Source organism: Globicephala melas, chromosome 15, assembly GCF_963455315.2.
Source record: "Globicephala melas chromosome 15, mGloMel1.2, whole genome shotgun sequence".
In the NCBI taxonomy this organism is placed as follows: domain Eukaryota; kingdom Metazoa; phylum Chordata; class Mammalia; order Artiodactyla; family Delphinidae; genus Globicephala; species Globicephala melas.
In genome coordinates, this window is record NC_083328.1 from 75,724,506 (window position 1) to 75,745,614 (window position 21,109).

General features: G+C 41.4%; 1 protein-coding gene across 1 annotated transcript; it reads left to right on the forward strand.

Moving 5' to 3' along the window:
• Window positions 1-497: 497 nt before the first annotated feature.
• PARD6B (par-6 family cell polarity regulator beta) lies at window positions 498-17,854 on the forward strand. The gene is made up of 3 exons (XM_030839081.3): window positions 498-1,027; window positions 5,697-5,919; window positions 14,619-17,854. The coding sequence occupies exons 1-3, from the start codon at window positions 962-964 to the stop codon at window positions 15,446-15,448; spliced, it is 1,119 nt and encodes a 372-aa protein (XP_030694941.1). The 5' UTR covers window positions 498-961; the 3' UTR covers window positions 15,449-17,854.
• Window positions 17,855-21,109: the final 3,255 nt, after the last annotated feature.

Here is a 21,109-nt window from a genome sequence, read left to right on the forward strand (position 1 = left end):
CCCAGTGACTGTTGCAGAGGCGGGAAAACTTGAATTTTGTAATCAGAGTTGCAGCCAGACCCCTAAACGACGCAAATGGGTGGTGGAGGGGCGTAGCTGCACGCTGCAGCATCCCAAAGTGGAAGGAAGATAAGGGGTGGCAGAAACATAGCAGCCCCACCCCGCCTCCGCACCAGCCGGGCCTCGCCTCCCATTCCCCCGCGGCGCGCGAGCCGGGTCCGGGTCAACCAGGCGCGCGCCTGCGCGTGCGCAAAAGGCCCAGCGCCCTAGCTCATCTCCAGGTGCGCTCGCGCTTCCGGCCTGCCTTCCCGGGGCGGAAACTCCAGGGCCCGCGCATGCGCTTTCCAGCTCTCCTGCTAGGTCGGGAGAGGAGGTCCACGGCTTCAGGTGATCCCGCCCCTCCCTCGCAGCGTGGGACCAATCGTACGGCGGCGGGCGGGACTTTCGCGGAGGCGGCCCGCCCACGCGCTGCGCGAGACGTGTACCGATTGGTTGGCGCTGGGGGCGCAGGTGCGCGCTTCCCATTGGGTGTGGGCGGAGCGCGAGCCTCCAAGGCGTCTACGGAGGCTGCAGGTGAGCGCGCGCACGTGCCGCGGCTCCCGCCCGGCTGGGGTGCGCGCGCGCGGGCTCGCGGGGGAAGCGGCTGAGAGCTAGGCTGCGGCGCCTGTCCCCTGTGCTCCGCCCCCTCCTCCTTTTTCGCCGTCGCGGCCGTCGCAGAGGCCGGAGGGAGGGAGCCGCGTTCCCGCCCGCCGCGCCGCCAGTCTCACCCTCGGTCCCACCGCGTGAGGAGCCAGCCGAGCGGAGCTCTGCGCGGAGACCCGAGCCACGGTCGCCCCTCTGCAGGTGCCTGTGAGGAGGCGCCTGGGCCGCAGCCGAGTCCCGAGCCCAGCGGCGGGCACTCGCTCTCCGCGCTCCGAGGGGCGGCCCGGCTGGAGGAGGCTGTTGCGGGCCAGGCCTCAGGATGAACCGCAGCCACCGGCACGGAGCGGGCAGCGGCTGCCTGGGCACCATGGAGGTGAAGAGCAAGGTGCGCGGGGCCCGGGCTGGGCGGAGCGGCCGGCTAGATGGGGACTGGCGGTCAGAGCCTTGAGGGGGGTGCTCCCGGGGCCTGGGGGAGGCCTGGGGGAAGCCAAGGGCTGGCCGGGGACGGCCTGAGGAGCTGCCCGCTGTCTGGGACCGTGGTGGGCGCGATGGTGGGATTTGGAGGCAGGAGATGGTGGAGAATACGCTTGCTGTGAAGAGGACGAGCGTGGGGGGTTGTGTCTGCTCCTGCCCCAGGTAGGGAGACCAGCTGAGCGCTTAATCTATCTCCTTAAAAATCATTCCTGTTCAAGGATGGGAGTAAGGGCCGAGGTATAGCCGAGGATGGGAGGCGTTTGAGCGCAGCGTGGTACGAAAGGTTTGGAGGAATTCTACCTCTTGGCCTTCTGAGTAAAGAGTATTTGGAACACCCGTGGTCACAAAATGTTACCCCTTTCTGTGGCTCAAGGGTGCATCAAGTGGTGAAGGAGAGAGCCCAGGGAACTCAAGAGCCCTTGTAAAGTTAGCTTTGCTTCCTGCTTAGAGATTTTTCTAGCACTAACTTTGGTATGCATTTAATCTATAAAATTAACACTATCGCCTTTCGTTTGAGTAGCACTTCACAGTTTGAGTCTGGGTGCCCTCTTCATTCCATCCTGCTACCTTTTCACATCAAATGTTTTCACTCTTGACCAACGGTACGCCAATCTGCTGATAATTACGTCAGTATCCACTGAATTCCTAAATTGCAGGGCTCCCTGAGCAGGACGGTGTATAGGGATTAGTGAGGGAATGCTTTCCAACGGGGGTTTTGAGATGGAATTTGAAGATGGTCGGCGGCTCCGGGAACATTTTCAGCAAGCATTTCATGAATTGAAGAGCCAAAGGGGACTTAGATAACCTAGTCTGATCCTCTGAGAAGACGGGGGCTCAGAAAGCTTATGACTTCGACAAGGTGTGCTTTTTATGACAAAACCTTAAAACCTTTTACAAAATAAGTTTTAGGCTTTATGGAATAGAAAAAAGAGGACATGGGCTGGGCCCTGAGAACATTGAAAATAAGAGCTGGGAAGATGAAAACACATGAAAGAATAGGAGAAAAGTAAAAGCATATCAACTTTAAGAATAATGAAACATCATTGAATGTAAGACTGCGGGGTGGGGTAGGGGGGAGGAGAATACAAAATCCAGGAGTGCTTTTCAGTGAAGCAGAGTAGGAAGGCTCCCTGGAGCCTGTGGTGGAATGGTTTTTACTATCTGGAGTTGATAAGCAAAGCTCTATAAGCTGCTGTAACTGAGATGATCACATCAAGAGTATCTGCATTCATTTTTCACATTATTTTACAATGTTATTTTCGACTTAACTCGTGTATCAGAATAGGCACTAGTTAAGAAACCCTTCTGCTTAATAAGAATAGAAATGTAGTTATAGCCGTTTCATGAATATGCTGTCTCCTGTGTCCTCCGTGGAACTGCCATAGCAAATTGAAGTGACATGCTTGAGCTAAGGGTTAAGATAACTCAAAATATATAGAGCTTTCCCTCTAGCAGTATAGGGGTGGTAGTTCCGTGGCCAGTGGTTGAACCTTCTCGTGGCATTTCTGTCATAAATCTAGTTTGGGTTTGTGGGAGTTGAGGTTAAGAAAAGAAAGACATTTATGATGTTGCATAATCTTAAAATTCAGTTTGTGGTCCTAATCTTGGTAGCAAGTATTTAATCTTTTTATCATAGGAAAAAATGAGTAGGGATTCTAGGTGTTCTGATAAATACAGTCAAGTGGCAATTTATCTCTCAGACTAGAAAACCTCGAGCACTTGGGGACTGGAATTTCAGGCTTTCTGCCCTTTTTTTCTGTCAACTGGTTTGTGAATCTTTCCCATACTGCCCATTATATATTTGACCTGCCATACTGGACTTCTGGTGAACCGTGTCTCTTAAATAGAATCAAGGCATTCTGAGAACCTGCATCTCATAAAGTGTGGTCCCACTAGTGTTCTAGCTGCTGATAAATAGGCACGGTAGAGGTGCTGTTTCTAGTGTGTCAGTGGCACCTTATGTTTTAAATATATAGTTAATGGATTAAATAAAACATTTGGCATCTTTACCATTTAAGAAATACTTGGACAGATGTGTGAAGCAATACTTCCTTTTTCACTGCTTTGGTGATACCACAGCTTTTTACAAAGCTGGTCGCTAAGAGGTTGTAACCACAAGTTGGTGATGTACAGATCCACGTTTCAGGATTTCTTTTTCTTCTGCATAGAAAACAGTGTCAACTTTTTCTTCTGCATAGAAAACAGTGTCAACAGTGTCATATCTTTGCTCATGGAAGGGGAAAATGGTGCAAATAAAGTAATGGATAATGCAAATATAACTATAGTTAAGTTGTGATACCAGTTACCATGTGACTTTTTTTGGTAACTGATTTATCTTCCTGTTTCTCCAGAGTTGGAAAAGCTCTTAATAATCAAGGTGACGTCCTTTAATAACCTTAGGTTATTAAACACTTGGAATAGTCTTTGAGCTGTACATTTCCTAGTTATTATTTATGGGCAAACAATATTAAAATTAAGTTTTCATTTCTAGAGTGTACCAAAAGATGCTGGGAGACAGGTGTCCATACACATTCTGGGTGACCAAGGCAAACTAGACCAGGCTAAGAAAAGTTATAATAGTTGTTGATTGGGTCTTAATATTATCTCTATTTTAGTATTTTTCTTCATGTAGTAAAAAGTTCTCTTAATCCTATTGTTTTGCTGCAAGAAGCATAACAATTTCCCTTTTTTTTTCCTGCTAACATTGCAAAAGGGCGCATCTACTTGTGAAGCCATACAATTTTCCATTGTTTTTATCATAACATTTAAGCAAGAGAAAAAAATGTTGAGCAAAGAGTTTTTATCCACAAGCTTTAGCAAAAACATTGCAGCCCTAAAATATTCAATTATTAGATGTTACTCCCATTCACCAGGGGAAGTAATAAAACCCTGAGATGAATCAGAAAGCACTAGGATGTTTTGATACCAGAATAAAGAAAATGGAGAAGAAACTATGACTTTTTATAACATCATAAGACTAACTCTGATATGAAGGGTGTTCCCCAGTTATTATTTACTTTGAAACGTGAAGGTATGACTACACTTTCTGAGCGCTTTAGGTATGAGTCACCTTATGTTCTTGACAGACGTTAGTGTTTATGTTTCAGGAATGTGTTTTGGAAACTTTTGATTTGTTAGAGGTAAGAAGTGGTTTTAGTAATTTTTCATTTTAATTTAAAACTAGTGAGTAGTGTGGGTATAAGCAAGGCAGATGAACTCTTTGAGATAGCAAAAGCAGTGAGTTCAGAGAGACCATGGGATCCTTAGGGAAATGAATTGACACATTTGTAACCTGCTCAAATTATTCTGATAGGGACTTTCTCTGCAAGATGCTTAAGGCTGTCTTAGGGGTACATTAGTGTTTCTTGCCAATAATAGATATTTAGAGGAAAAATTAGTTCAGTGGTCAAACATATTTGGCAAACATTTGTTTAAAAACTTTTTTTTTTTTTTTTTTTTTTTAATCAACCACAGGACTTAACTGAGCGTTTAATATCTGGTCTCCACAGTGATTCCTAAGAGTGTAATTATAGTTATGTAGCATTTCCCAAACTTGTGTGACTGGGGCACTTTTTGAGGAAGGCTGATGAATCTTTCTTACGTTTCCACATTTGAGGAAATGCCATGCTAGTCCCATAGTTAAGTCATGGATCCTGTTTACTATGGACTAGATGAAGCCAGTCCTTCGTGTTGAGTAAGAACCACTTAAATAATTTGGCATTTGGAAGGCAGAGTTGTGAATCTAGAGTAGGGAACCAGACCTGAGAACCAGAATTGTGGAGATAAATATTGGGCATGATGGAAGTGTCGTCCTCCCTGTTTGTGTGATCCCTTAATGCCTCTCATATAGTTATTCTCTTTCCCCACTAATTTCTGAGCTCTGGTGCAGGCCTGAGCCTTTCATTCTCTAGGGCCTAGCATTGTGCCAAGCACGTAAACACTTTTGCTTTAATTGGAGAGTTGTAGGACATATATTTAATGTGTTGTGTGTGTGTGTGTTTTTAAGATTAACATAGGGAAGACACTTCTTATCTCTAGACCTGTTTCTTATATGACATACCTCCATTTGTATCCTGCCTTAGTGCCAAGAAACTCAAAGTCCTTTTTGTATATGTTGGTGTTAATTCTTGCCACTTCCTGTGAAATTGTAATTCCTTTTATGGGGAAGGAAACTTAGATGCTTTTTGCTACCAGTCAAAATAAAGACTTAGGAACATCTTTGTTACCCCATGGCCTGAGTGAGGAGCAGATACTGCTGTCAGGATCTGGGCTCCAGACAGGGTTTGTTTGAGCTGAGTCACTCTGCAGGACAGTCCTCAGTGAGACCTGGGTACCCCAGGGATTAAGTTGAGCCTGCACCTCTTGAAGGGAATGCCCTTCAGAGATGCAGCAGTGAGCAGACACATTCCTGTGCCTTCCTTATGTTGTTTTATCTCCTGATAATGAGATTGCTGACAATAGACCGTGTTATTGGAACTGTCTTCTTCATTAAGGGAAATACTGTGCCTGTGAATTTTTCTGTCATGCATTTTAAGATTGGATCCTGTTACCTTTTTTAAAATTAATATGTTTATTTATAGTTTGGAGCTGAATTTCGTCGGTTTTCACTGGAAAGATCAAAACCTGGAAAGTTTGAGGAGTTTTATGGATTACTGCAACATGTTCATAAGATACCCAATGTTGACGTTTTAGTAGGCTATGCAGACATCCACGGAGATTTACTACCTATAAATAACGATGATAATTATCACAAAGCTGTTTCAACGGCCAACCCACTGCTTAGGATTTTTATACAAAAAAAGGGTAAGTAACAATGTTTAGAAAAATTATTTTAGAATTAGAAGTTGTTTATTTTCCTCATTGATAGGATACACAGAATTCACTACAAATTTAATGAACAGACATTTTGTGTGAATCTTCTTACCATATTAACTAACAAGTGAGTTAAGACATCTGTGATATTATTGGTTTAATTGACATCGTTACACTTCACTAAGTATACTTTGGAAAGATTGCGGGTTTTTTTTATTTATTTATTTTTATTTTGGGCTGCGTTGGGTCTTCGTTGCCGTGTACAGGCTTTCTCTAGTTGCGGCGAGCGGGGGCTACTCTTCGTTGTGGTGCATGGGCTTCTCATTGAGGTGGCTTCTCTTGTTGCGGAGCATGGGCTCTAGGGGCGTGGGCCTCAGTAGTTATAGCACACAGGCTCAGTAGTTGTGGCTCACAGGCTCAGCAGTTGTGGCTCACGGGCTCTAGAGTGCAGGCTCAGTAGCTGTGGCACTTAGGCTTAGTTGCTCCATGGCGTGTGGGATCTTCCCAGACCAGGGATCGAACCTGTGTCCCCTGCATTGGCAGGCGGATTCTTAACCGCTGCACCACCAGGGAAGTCCGAAAGATTGTGGTTTTAATTACTTTATAACCTCTTAGATTTTTTAAAAATGGAAATTAGGAATTTATTGATCTTCACTTTGTTGAATGGAATTTTGTCCATTCAGAAAGATGTGGTAGGAGGAGTATGACTTTGGAGTCAGGGAAACATTCTACTTCTTTGGTAGCAATTAACTTTGAAATCTGTATGCATCACTTAATAGGTACCTGAAGGAAAGCTGTTTATTCTTCCTGGGTCGCGGTATCTTTATCTATAGAATGAACATACTATCTCATAGGATTACTAGGAAGTTTAAATGAGCTCAGTGCAGTGCTCTGGCATGTAGTATGCCTCCGGTGAATGTTTTCTTTCCTTTTAAGGCATTTTTCACAGAAATAAAACTAGTGAATTATCTGGAAAATCAGAGAGCAAGTCATTATTTTGGAGGAATGTAAACATTGATATTGGTCTTTGCAAAAGAACATTTTAAAATAACCACTCTATATGGCAAGAATTGAAACGTATTTTGAGCCCTAAAACTTTTAACTTTGTGGCCTCCTCCGTGTGTGTGTGTTTATCTGTGTCCGCCTGTAGATGGCCATGGTGTGTGCCATTTATTCCTTTGTCTTTGGTAAATGAAGAGGTTTGGAAAGGCGACATGAGAGCCACAAGCCCAGTATTGGTGGGATAATCAAAGCCTTACTGTGTTTGTAAACCAACCCAGAAAGCAGTGTGAGAGAGTGGGTAGAGATTACCCTTGAAGGTGAAACTTTCTTTCCAATCAGTTGATAAGCATTGGACCACTCCTAGGGCTTTGAAATTCCACTGATTGTGTATCTTTGCTTCTGGGTTTGGAGGAGCTAAAGTCCGCCAACAAAATAAACCTCCAAGGGTAGGGTAACTTACATCTGTATCACTTGACTGTTTACAAAATACTTTACAAAGACGCAAATTCATTTTCCCAAAGACCCCTAAGATGGATTTCCTAGGTATGTGGCAGGGGTGTGGTACAATTAGAGTGTTACTTCAGGAAGACTCATTTGGCTGTTCAGGAGGAATTGGAGTACGCAGCAGTCTTACAGGAGAGAGCAAGGAGCAGGGGGGTGAGGGACGCTGAGAAGCTGCCCCGGCAGGAGACCAGGTGAGGAAGATAAAGGGGAGGATCTGAGAGTCACTGCGCTCCCCCGGAGGGCAGAGGGTTGAGGAGGCATCCAGAGGCAAGTAGCTTTCTGGATTTGAGCCTGATGGCGCCATAAAACAGGTACAGTCTGGAAGAGAGGTTAACTTGGAAAGAAAATTGGTCTGGTTATAGGACAAAAAAGCTTATCTGGCCGGCGAGTTTCAACCTTGTCCCGTAGGAAATCAGAAATGATGGGCTGGAGCTTAGGGTGGAAATCTAGAGGCTGATCAAAGAGCTGAAAGTCTGCAGAAAAGTGATAGTTGAAATTTTGGGGAGTGGACATAAGGGCTTGCTGAGGTGAAGAGCAGGGATGGTTCTTAGAAAGCTATGTATAGAATGTTGGAGAAGGAAGAGGAGAAGACAAAACATTGGAGTGGAGCTTGTCATTTTAAGCAGAATAATTTAAATCATTGTTGTTGCATAGAAGGCCTGTCTTGTTAGCAGTTGTAATTTTCATTACAAATTTGCTGTTTGGAACATGTATTTAAATATAGAATGACTATTTTTAAACTACTGCCATCTGACAGAACTTGTTGGATTATCCCCTTCGTTAGAAAGATTATAGGTGTTGGATTATACTACCACACGTTTTTGTTACTGGAATTGTAACACTTACGTGATCATAGGATTAATCCTAACATCTTTTAAGGGCAGTTATCATCTGCTGTTTCCTTTTCAAATATGTTTAGATGTAAACAAAAGTTTTCTATGCTGTAGAGGTAAATAACCAATACAATTCAGAGCCCTTAGAATTTGATCTAGAAATAGGCAGTGTGTTCAACAGAAAATTTTTGTTTTTAAAAATGTAACTTTAGGACATCCCTGGTGGTCCGGCAGTTAAGACTCCATGCTTCCACTGCAGGGGGACACGGGTTCAATCCCTGGTCGGGGAACTAAGATCCCGCATGCCACCTGGTGCTGCCAAAAAAAAAAAAAAAGTAACTGTAATACAAATATGACTTAAGCAAAACATGAAAAGTCAGTCAGTCGATGCATTCCTGCTGAAAACCCTCCAGTGGTTTCCGTTGCATCCAGAATAAAATACATCCTCATTTGTGCTCCAGCAGCGTCTCCTTCCTCCATTCTCCCACTCCCCCCTCACAGCAACCACATTGGCTTTCTTTCTGTCCCTAGGACTCAGCGGGCTTGTTGCCGTCTCTGTGCTTCTGCACTTGCTGTTCCTTCTGTAAGCAACGCTTTTCCTGCAGCTGGTCGCATGGCTGCCTCCTCCTCCCTCAGTTCTCAGCTCAGATGGCTTTCTCAGAGGGGCCTCTTCTGACCACCCTAGCTAGGGCCCCCCAACCTCCACCTTTACCACATTACCCTCTGGTTATTTAGGTAGAGTTAACATGTTTGTTGTCTGTCTTACAGAGTTACACAGTGCCCTGTAGTTCGTGGTGATACCTTTTTTCTTTTAAACAGAGCTCAAGAGATGCTTAAGTAGAAAGCTGATTTTACTTAAACTTTAATGAACATTAAATTCAGGAAACTAATGTAAAACATGGCATTAAGTACAGTTACATTTTCTCGCTTAATTACAACATACTTTCTGTTTTACTGGCCTGTTGCTTCCAATTTAGGAACCAATAGGGCAGCAGTTGCACTTGATGTGTCACCAAGCGATTTTTTAAAAGACAGACATGAAAACGATTTTAAATTTTAAACCGTGTGACCTTTTAACATCTGATCCCCTCTACCAAATAAAGCTTCTTTGAAGTGAGAGCTCAGGATTGGAGGCATAAACCACTTCATAGCTTGAACTCGCGGGTAGCATCATTGCATATCTTGAAAAGTTTTATGTCTTACAATAATTTATTGTTAGAGGAGAAAACCCAGACTCTATTTCCAGGGCTGTTATTGTGGAAGCAAAAACAAAACAAAAAACCTGATATTTTAAAAGTTACTTTCGCAGAGGATCCTAGGGCTTTTGCCAGCCCCCTCACCCTGTCAGAGTTTAGAATTTCCTCATTTATTTGCGGGAAAAAGAGAGTTTTTCTTCTCTTGTTGTTCAGGTGGTTCTTGTATGGTAAACAATCTCAGAAAATATTTAAAGGTTGCACCTTTAGAAAAAGTACTCGGGTCATTCCTGTAGGTTTGGAACGCAGCCAGGGAAATGTGTATTTTTTAAAAGCCCGTTGCGATGATCAGCCAAGTCTGAGGCCCGTTGACCTGCCCGGACGTCTTGCCAGATCTGATCAGCATACCTACACCACAGCTGCTTGCCGTGTCACAGGCTGTTTCTGTGTGCCATCAGACAAACCCATTTGTATCATGGGTTTATTCAAAGGAGTATGTTGGAAGTACCAGAAGGGCCTTGCTTGAAGCCTCATCTGCGTTAGGATGTGGCCTTGTGGCCCAGACACCTGGAACTGGGCAGCCACTTAAACTGTCTCTTAGAACTGTACTGTGCATTGGATGTTATTTGGGAGCTGTATTTTAAGGTTATATTTTAGTGAGTCAGGGTTGAATTTAGAAATGGTCTAAGGAGTATACATTTTAATAGTAAATTGTGAAAAATTGTTTAACAGAAGGTACGGCCCGAGAAATAAAAAAAATTCTGAGTAACAGCTCAGAATGTGATGCCAGTTGCTTATGACAGAAACCTGGGTGTCGCCTTTGACACATACCTGTTTTTCAGTCACCAAGCCTATTAAAAGTGTGTTCTAATTATTTTTCAAACTTATTTCCCCGTTTCCTGACACACCTTTTTATTCGGTCACGTGGCCTATTAAAAATGTGTTCTGATTACTTTTCAAGCTTATTTCCCCATTCCACTGCCTCTGCCCCAGGCCAGGTACCATCCTACATTACCTGCAGTAAAACCTCCTGTCTTCCCCGCAGGGCCCTCCTCCAGCTTGCAGCCAGAGTGAGCTTTGTAGGAAAACCAAAATCCTTGGTTTTCTTCCCTTTGCCCTCAGGCTGAAGCCCGTAATCCTCCCCACTTCCCCGGAGGCCCTGTCTGTCTGCAGGGCCCTGGCCGCCTGGACTTGGCTCCAGCTCCTCCTCTTCTCTCCCCTCCCACCCTGCCTTCTCACCGTCTCCTCCGCCGACCCCATCCTGCCCCATCCTGCCCGGCTCTGTATTTGTTGTATCTGCACCCGGAAGTTCTTCCCTCCCTTCTACCTGATTAGCTACTGGTTTGTTTTCCAGTCTCAGTATAAACCACGCTCCCCAGAGAAGCCTTGCCTTACCCTGCAGACCAGGCTGAGTTCCCACTGATAAACTTCACAGCTCTTGGCACCTTTGTAATAATATAATGGTTTCAAGTTCTTTGTTAATTGCCATCTATTTTAGTCTGTAAGCACCATGAAAGCAAGCACCTTAGCTGTTTGGTGCACTGGATCTGCAGCACACAGCACGATGTCTAGCCACATAGTAGCAGGTGCTTAAGTGTCTGGCATTTGATTTTCCTTATATTAGGAAGTGAAGGGATCTGCAGGCTTTGAATATTGCTTTAAGTGATGTTTAATCCTTTTAAAGTTGCCACATGTATTTCATTTAACCATTTTGGATTAGAACAAGGGTTGGCAAACTCAGGCTTGCTGGCTGTTTTCATGGAACACAGCCATGATCACTCCGTTCTGTAGTGCCTGTGGCTGCTTTTGCAACAGAGACCGTATGACCTGCAATACCTAAAATATTTACTGTACAAACTCTACAGAAAAAGATTGTCCACCCCTTGATTAGAACAATTTCAAAAATTATTTCATTCTTCCCCTGTCTTCCTACTGAACTTGAATGGGTCATAATCTTGAACCTGCTTGATGACTCTACCATGAACTGTTACTGTTTTGTTACTGTACACGGATGCTGCTGGGATTTATATAACGCTTTTGTTTTGTTTGTTTGTTTTCAGGTTTGCTTTTTCTTCACTGTAGGCTTTTATTTTTTGTATCTGTGCCTGCCACTCACTGGTGGACCCTTACCCCTGACTGTGACTTAAGACTGTGAGCTGAGGAATGAGATAACCAGGGTTTTTTGGAATTAATGTTTAAAAAGTAAGAGGCTCAGAGGGAGGCCCTTCAGGGCTCCCTTCCTCTGTGAGGAAAGCACAGGGGCTTTTTGTGTGTAAGGAAGTGAGACATCCAGTTTGGCTGTTTGGCGGCATTCCAGGGGTAGATCCTTGTCTGTTTCGGTGAGCTGAGATTGTCAGGCTCGGGATAGGTGAGGTTTCGCTGAGCCTATATCACACACTGTTGCATAAAGCCTGGGTTTATACAAGTGAAAGGTTGCCATGAGCCAGGATTCCAACTTTCCGTCTCTTTCTGAGTTTTGTACTTTGACAGACATGCTCAGGTGGAACGTCAGGCCTGTTCCCTGTAGATGTTCACCTTTACACTTTAAACCGACACCCTGCACCCTGGCTTTCTGCCAAAATATTTCTTTTCCCAGTGGCTGGAAACTGATTAGCTAGATGGGAGAACAAAGGTGCCTTTGTACTGGGGCATATTGCTTTTGAGAATTTAGCAGAGAGCATTCAAACAGTCTGGATGCAATGCCAAATTATGCAGATTTGGGGGGTTTTTTGGTCAGGTTTCCCATGAATAGGTATGTAAGCAACTTAGTTTTGTTCTCCTTTTGTATGGTGTGGAATTTCCCATATAAAAATTGTGTGGGCTTTCTTAATTGATTGTAAAATGAAATATACAATTTTGAATAAACACATTCAGTAGAAGATCATTGTTGATAGATTTCTGGCTACATTTTGCCCAAAAGATTCTTTTGTCAGTCAGTTTATTTCCCAAGCCAAATTATAAATAAATTTGTCTTTGTAAGAACACAGTGTAAGTACTTTCTCCATAAATGAAGCAAAATTATCCCCAGGGGGAAAATGCCCCAAAATCAGGTACCACTAGGCTTTTTTTTTTTTTTTTTTGGTTATACTGGGTCTTAGTTGTGGCAGGTGGGGCTCCTTAGTTGTGACATGCATGTGGGATCTAGTTCCCTGACCAGGGATCAAACCCAGGCCCCCTGCATTGGGAGCGCAGAGTCCTAACCACTGCGCCTCCAGGGAAGTCCCCAGGTACCCCTAGTCTTGTACATTTATCTGAAACTAGCTTTTGAAGAGTGTTCAAGCAGCACTGAGAAAAGAATACCGAAGTTCTCCAGGCTCTGACACACAGTGGACATTTAACATTCACTGTATGAATTGAACATGTACGGTATTGGCCTTAGTAAGAAAACCTGGGGCCAGTCTTCTGTCTGTACCTTATTTTGTACCCTTAATTTCCTGGTCTATAAAGTAAAGGTAATAATACTTAACGACAGGGGGGCCGAGAGTTGGGTGACAAGAGGCTACAGATGGAAGCCCTGTGCAGACACAGTCTGGTGATGTTACTGTTGTCTGTAGCAGTGATTGAGACTAGGACTTTAAACTAGTTCTTGGGATGGTGGGGGCACTTTTGTCTTTTTTATTCTTATTAAATATTTTTTTCATCCTTGGAGATTGTGACTTTTTAGTTTATTCCCATTCCAGTTATTTTTGAAATGTGATTTCACCTTTTATGCCTGCTACTAATTCTGTTTCCTCATCCTCTGATGAGACGTGTTGTTTGTAGACTGTCTACCTCCAGCTGTGGGATGTAAGGAGATCTAGTTTTAGTGCCCTGTTTTCCCTGATTTACATCAGGGATTATAAATTGCTGGCTTGAAGAATAAATTCAACCCCCAGATGTTATTTTGCTCAAACAGGTTTTTGTTGTTATTTAATTAGGTGTCGGCATTTTAAATGGGAAGGTTTGTGTTTTTTTTAACCTAAAAAAACAAGATTTTCTGACAAGTTGGACTGTCCACACAAATTCCTACAGTCCGTGAAGAAAAGCTGCCTGGAGCGAGAAAAGCCATGCCATTAAATGGGGCAGGAGGTCTCAGCTTTGCCAGAATCCTCACCCCTCCCTGTTGTCTCTGTCTTATACCTCAGCCTCTTTCAAAAGTGGGAAAATGAAAGGTTAAGAACTCCCCCAGAAAACTGAGGGAGAGCGTATTTTCAGAAGACCAGAATTCCTGTGTTTGATATGCATTCATTTAATTACATTATCATTTTATGTGTATTATCCATTTCATTTAATTACAGGCAGACCTCAGATATATTGTGGGTTCGATAAAGCAAATATCGCGATAAAGCAAGTCACATGAATTCTTGCACAAATTAAGCGTGTAATAGCATCATGTCTAAAAAAATACATAACTCAAGTTTAAAATACTTTTTTGCTAAAAAAAAAACGTTAACCATCACCTGAGCCTTCAGCAGGTCATAATCTTTCTGCAGTAGTGATGTCAAAGATCACTGATCAAAGCACATCGTAACAAGTATAATAATTTAAAAGTTTGAAGTATTGCAAGAATTAAAAAATGTGACCCAGAGATACGAAGTGAGCAAATGCTGTTGGAAAAATGGCGTCGGTAGACTTGCTCGGTGCAGGGTCACCACAAACCTTCAATTTGTAAAAAAACACAATTATCTGCGAAGCGCAGTAAAAAGAGGTCAGCTTGTACACTGTCCTCCCAGACTCTAGTACAGGTATTTGCGCTTCAAAAGTGCCCAATTTCGTGTCATTGAGTCAAATATGATAAACATGCAAATTGGAGGTGTTTAAACAAACATAGGGAAAATACAATGTAAATAACTTGTTTTAAATGGTGTTTAAGAATGTGTGTGCGAGGCTTATCAGAATTTCATCTGCCATATTTAATGTTGTTTGAGTCATTGAGCTTTTTCAAATTTAACTTCAACTTTTGGTAACTTCATGGTGAATACTCGAGAGGGCCACCTATTGGGCTTTTCTGGTATAGCATGTCTTACTGCGTTACATTTTCAGCCGATAGGAGCAGGCTGATACTTAACGAGTTTATGTATCAAATATATTTGAGTTGTCCTTTCTGTACAGATTCCACTATAGATAAATGGGCGTTTTTACAGCATTTCTATAATTATTTTATTTTATTTTTAAACAGAAGAAGCAGACTACAGTGCCTTTGGTACAGACACACTAATAAAGAAGAAGAATGTTTTAACCAACGTGTTGCGTCCTGACAACCATAGAAAAAAGCCACACATAGTCATTAGTATGCCCCAGGACTTCAGACCTGTGTCTTCTATTATAGACGTGGATATTCTCCCAGAAACACATCGTAGGGTCCGTCTTTACAAATATGGCACTGAGAAACCCCTAGGATTCTACATCCGGGACGGCTCCAGTGTCAGGGTGACACCCCATGGCTTAGAGAAGGTCCCAGGGATCTTTATATCCAGACTTGTGCCAGGAGGTCTGGCTCAAAGCACAGGACTATTAGCCGTTAATGATGAAGTTTTAGAAGTTAATGGCATAGAAGTTTCCGGGAAGAGTCTAGATCAAGTAACTGACATGATGATTGCAAACAGCCGCAACCTCATCATCACAGTGAGACCAGCAAACCAGAGGAATAACGTCATTAGGAACAGTCGGACTTCCGGCAGCTCTGGCCAGTCTACTGACAACAGCCTTCCTGGCTATCCACAGCAGATCGAACCGAGCTTTGAGCCAGAGGATGAAGACAGCGATGAAGATGACATTATTATTGAAGACAATGGTGTGCCACAGCAGATCCCTAAGGCTGTTCGCAACACCGAGAGCCTGGAATCATTAACACAAATAGAACTCAGTTTTGAATCTGGACAGAACGGTTTTATTCCTTCTAATGAAGTGAGCTTAGCACCCTTAGCAAGTGGCACAAATACAGAATTTGAAACGCGTGCTCCAGATCAGAAACTCTTAGAAGAAGATGGAACAATCATAACACTATGAAACCATCGCGTCTGAATGTCTTCTGAGTGAGGATGCCGTGGAGACTTGTAAATTTGGCTAGTTTAAAGCATATGTACCTCTGAACCAGTGATCTGGGATAGGCATGAAAAAAGTATATTGCAAGCTTAAAATGTTATTAAAATAGTAGTTTGATAATTAATATAAACTTCAGTGGGTCAGAGGTGAATTTAAGTCTAAAACAAAGGGGCCTTTGCTAATGAAATGATGTGCTTTTGCTATTTTGTCTATAGAGAACTGGATGTTAGAGCACATTCCCAGAACTACACATAAGGACTAGATCATTTCCGTTTGAAGTGGTTGCATATTTAACCTGCTGTGCAGAGCCTGGTTGATTTTTCCTTTAACTGTATATCTTAATTCTAACGTGAAGAAGTCTGAGTCTATCTTTCGGTACTTTGGGACCTTGGCTCCTATATTCCCCATGTTGTATTTTGATTTTTTAATATTGTTCCTCTGTTGCTAATTGTAGCGAGTAATTTTTTCAAATGCTTTTTTTTTTTCCTAATTTCTAAGAAATCAAATCAATTGACTGTTTTTAGGGGTTGCTTCCTAAGTTATAAAGCATTGAAGCTATGTTCCTGAATTAAGAAACTCTAACAGTTGTTCAGGTCCGTGTTTGCCCATGGGAGACTCTCTCCCATAACCTCTTCTTGTCCTCATTCCAAATCTCATTAGAAATCATTCCTTTTGTTGTTTGTGTGTATATTTTGTTTGTCTGCCTTTTTACTCTTTTAATGTATTTGAGTAGTGTGAATTATTTTCGTTAAAAAAAAATGCACCCAAACTAAGAGATTTTTACACACAGGACAACCTTGTGCACTTTTTATATGAAAATTTTGGGTTTTCCTTAATGGGATTTCTAGGAACACTGCCTACACTTTATGAAAAGTATGTCGTATTCACCTCTGACAGGTAGAGTGTATCTCGATTAATTTTATGAGGCTATTTATTACTTTCCGCTGCATCCACTTAGCAAGGTAAGAGTAAGGCTGCTAACTTTCGTTCCTTGCCTGGTTTCATTGTATGGAGGTGCACAGGCACTACAGTAGCTTGTATATAGAGACTAAGAATAGTATGAACTACATGAGTTTCCTGTGACTTATGGATATTTCTCTCAGAGTTATTTATTGATTAATTTTATGCTAGGGCTAGAATGGATACCTTATAACAATTGTGTGCTATTAAAACAATGAAGAATCAAATGACTCCGTTTTGAAGGATATTTTCTCTATATGGTAAAAGTATATGAAGTAAAGTTGATTAAATGAAGCTCTCTTGACTCAGAATACTTCAATGTATTTTGCCCACATTTTACCACTAAACATGTTATCACTAAACTGTTAACTGCACAACATTATGTAATACAGTGTACTTCTTGTTGAATTCATTGAAGTTCTTCCAGTTATATAACCACTATTTTTTAATGGCATTCCAGGTTTAACATTCTGTTGAGTTCTATAAATTTGACTCTTGAATGGCAAAATGTTAATAAGTAGAAGGTTACATTTCATTTATAATTATAAGCGGTGCAGGGCTTCAACATTTTAAGTAAAAATACTTTCACATACTACCTCTCTCTCTTTCTCTCTTTTTTTTAACAAAGTTTTAACATCAGAACTTTTCTTAGGGGAAGAAATACTTCAGGGCTTGACTTTTTGTACAACTTTTAACTGTAAAATACAGATTTGTCTTGTATGTATTCATGAAAATGGAAATCAAAGCTGCTAGTGCTTTTTTTTTTTTTTTTTTTTTTGGCGGTACGCGGGCCTCTCATTGTTTTGGCCTCTCCCGTTGCGGAGCACAGGCTCCGGACGCGCAGGCTCAGTGGCCATGGCTCACGGGCCCAGCCGCTCCGCGGCATGTGGGATCTTCCCGGACCGGGGCACGAACCTGTGTCCCCTGCATCGGCAGGTGGACTCTCAACCCCTGCGCCACCAGGGAAGCCCTGCTAGTGATTTCTAATTATCCCACTAAGGGTATATGTCAACGGTCTTTTCAACTGGATCTCTCGTTTAAATTATTGGTGAAAGAATTGATTGCTAGACGTATTGTAAAACCAATAGATCTTGGTTATACAATAAAACGTCGATTCATTGGTAGTCTGAATTATTTCAAGTGTACCTTATTAACAAAAATATCAGTGGACTCAGCATAAAATTTTATAGTACTAAATGTCAAGCTAACTGTGAATTTTGTTCTGTATCTTAAGTAAATTTATGATAATGTCCTCGAACTATCAACAAAATATATGTACTTTTGTGAACTATGGATTTTCTAATTAAATTTTACATGCAATATGATTTTTACATGAATGCTACTTTGTTTAAACTATCAAATGTCAGTATTTTACTACAACTTTATTATAAAATGTACATTATCACTAAATGAGCTTTGATTTTAAAAATCAAATTAGCTTTAGTTGTATATTATTTTTTACAAATAAAGATAGACTTGTATAAAGGCTACTTTCTTGTCTGCAAATATATGAAAAGTCACCCAACAAATATTTACCAAGCACCCATTACAGCAAATGGGTAGGGAGAAAATTGCTAAGTTATAACAAGATCCTGGCTTCCTTAATTTTTAGAAGATCAACACCAGGAATTCCTGACGGTCCAGTGGTTAGGCCTCCGCGCTTGCACTGCCGAGGGCCCGGGTTAGAGTTAGGGTTAGGGTTAGGGCATTTAAAATATAGTTAAATTCTGATAATGTGAGAGATTTTGCATGATATCCATATAGAATTATCACTTACATTGTTTAAGATTATTTGAAATAAGGCAAAAGTTGTTTGTAAAGTGAAAGTTTCTCTTCTGAATTCAAATTCACTTAGTTATACTTTTTATTACCACCCCAGGTACAGGTATTGCCTATATGGATTGAGTTCACTTTACGCTGAACACTGTAAAAGGCCTGAGATAAAACAGACCCTCTTCCTGAGCCAAGTCTAATCCCAAATTAGTCACCCGGTCATTGGCTAAGTCGATCTCTGCACTAACTCCTCTGCCATCCAGCATGCAGGATAATAACCGATTCCTTCCGCCAGTTTAAAAACAAAGTCTTCTGAGTAAAAATTCAACATCGTGTACGTAGAACCCGTCACATCATCCATTGGTGCAGACGGTGTTGCGCTCAGTACCTGATGCACTTGGTTTCGGGGTCCATGAAACAATGGTATGGAACTAAAAGATCCTTTTCATCCCCAAATACGACCCCAGTGCTCTTTGTATCCTAAATCCCTGCTGCTTCCAAGTTTCCAGTCTGGGTAAAAAATTACATTTGAGGAAAAAATCATCGAAGTCATAGAAATGTATAAGGAAAAGCCAGCCCTGTTCTGGTCGTTTGCCTTAAGGTGCTTGAATTAATGGTGAGCAGCAACTGGTTGTTTGCTCTGATATTCCCATCTTTTAGACGGATGAAAGGTTTTAATTGTGGGTGACAAAGCTTTAAGGGTTGTGTGTGTGTCAGTGACTTCGGCAGCTCAGCAGATTGGGGAGCACCTGACTTGGAAGACGTAGAAAGTCTTGACCTTGTTATTTGTGACAGCGTATCACTTGCTGATGGTGACTGTTACCTGTAAGGTAAAGCGTACATTAGTTGTGCCTCTAGCTATATTACATGCTACTTAAGTGCTGTAATTGGGTGGGTGTCTGACTAGCTATTACAAGGTAAAAGAAAGGAAATTAGTCTGTTAGATTTAATAATTGAAAAGCCCTTAGTGTGTAGTAGTCTACCAAGTTCTTCCCTGTAAACAAGATTTACATAATATATTTTTAAAAGCTAATGTGTTTGTCCAGTTACTTTACAAAATTTGATGTGTATTTTATAAATTAATATTAAATAGAGTTCGTATTTTATTTACAAGCTGTATTTAGGTGTTTTCCCATTTTAAAAAGCTTTCTTAGAGAGTTCTCCGTGTAATAGAAAATCTTTTTTTTAGTTCATTATAGTTATCTAGTTCATTATAATCCCAAGGGATGGATAGCAAAGTTATTTAATATAGTGTTAGTAAAGATAACTTAAAATTCTTTTTCAATTATACAAATAATACATAATTCTTCTTATTTTTTTTTAAAAAGGCTAAAATTCTTTTTTGTCCACAAAGCATATTTATTCATACGGTACTTGGTTATAAAAAGAAATTAAAGTGGCTGAAAATGAGTGACTAATTTATAATTATGCCAGGACAGCAGGTACAAACTAAGGTGTTTTAGGTAAATTGTGAGTCACTATCTTAAAGATACTGTAGTATTATGGCTTTCAAACATTGTTTAAAAACTGCACGCCACAGTAAGAAATGCATTGAATGTTGTGATCCAGTACACAGATGTGTGTATGCATGTGTCAGGATGGGTATACTACACACTTATATATAATTGAAAGTTTCACAAAGTGAAACCATTACATGAAAAATGCTGATTTTCTGTTCCATTTTTTAAATGTTTATTGGGCCATCCCCAAACAATTTCAGGATGCACTATTTGAAAAACTCTTGTGAAGCACTTTGTTTTCCACTTGAGAAATTTGCCATGGAAAATACTAGTATATTTTTTTCCTGGGGGGGGAAAAAGCACTGCATTGCTTTCTTTTTTATTTTGAAATAATTTCAAACTTAGAAAAGAGCTGCATGAAAAGTACAGTTTATACCCTTCACCCCGATCATACCCACATTTGCTTTCTCTCTCCATTTTCCCTGAAACATCTGAGAACTGGTTGCAGAGATCACAGCCCCTTAAGCCCCTAAAGACAGGCATATATTTTCCTGAGAGCAAGGACATTCTCTCATACATTCCTGTATACGACCTCAGTTCAGTTATCAAATTCAAAAAATTTAACATTGATAGAGTAATATTTATTACACAAAGCCATACTAGAATCTCACCAGTTGCCCCCGTAGTGTCCTCTGCAGAAAAATCGTCCCTCCATCCAGGGTCTAATCCAGAATCATGCATCGCATTCAGGTGTCATGTCTCTGATCTCCTTTAATCTGGAACAGTTCCTCAGCTTTCCTTTGTCTTGCATAATATTGACATTTTTTCAAAGTAAAGACAAGTTTTGTAGACTGTCCCTCAGTGTGGGTTTGTCTGTTTCCTCATAATTAAATTCAAGTTATGCATTTTTGGCAAGAATACTACAGATATATTATATCCTCATTGTACCGTGTCAGAAGGCACATGTCATTTTATTTCAATATTGTTCATGTTAAAACGCTTTTCAGTGGGGGGAAAACAGTTCTTGTATTCTTAATTATTCTCAAGCTGATGAACGTGAACGGGGACTTAGGAAGTGTATCTGTTTTCAGATCCATCCGTTCTATGTCTTAATTGTTTTCTGATTGGAGAAACAATAGAAGATGGTGAAATGGCATGAATATTCTTGAGTGTCATTTGCTTAAGTACTTTTTGTGGACCCAGTGATTATTTTTTCTGGCACTGACCTGAGAGGAAGAAAACCATCCCCAATGAAACTTAAATCCTGCGGTCGTGTTCTCTAGAGCGCTAACTGAAGGCTTCTGGCTTTGGATTATGAGTGTATCCAACTCGAATGGCTTCACTAAAAAGAGATTTATTGGCTCACGTAGCTGAATAGTCAAGGCTAGAACTTCAGCACAGATATTATCTAACGGTGCGGCTGGTAGAACTT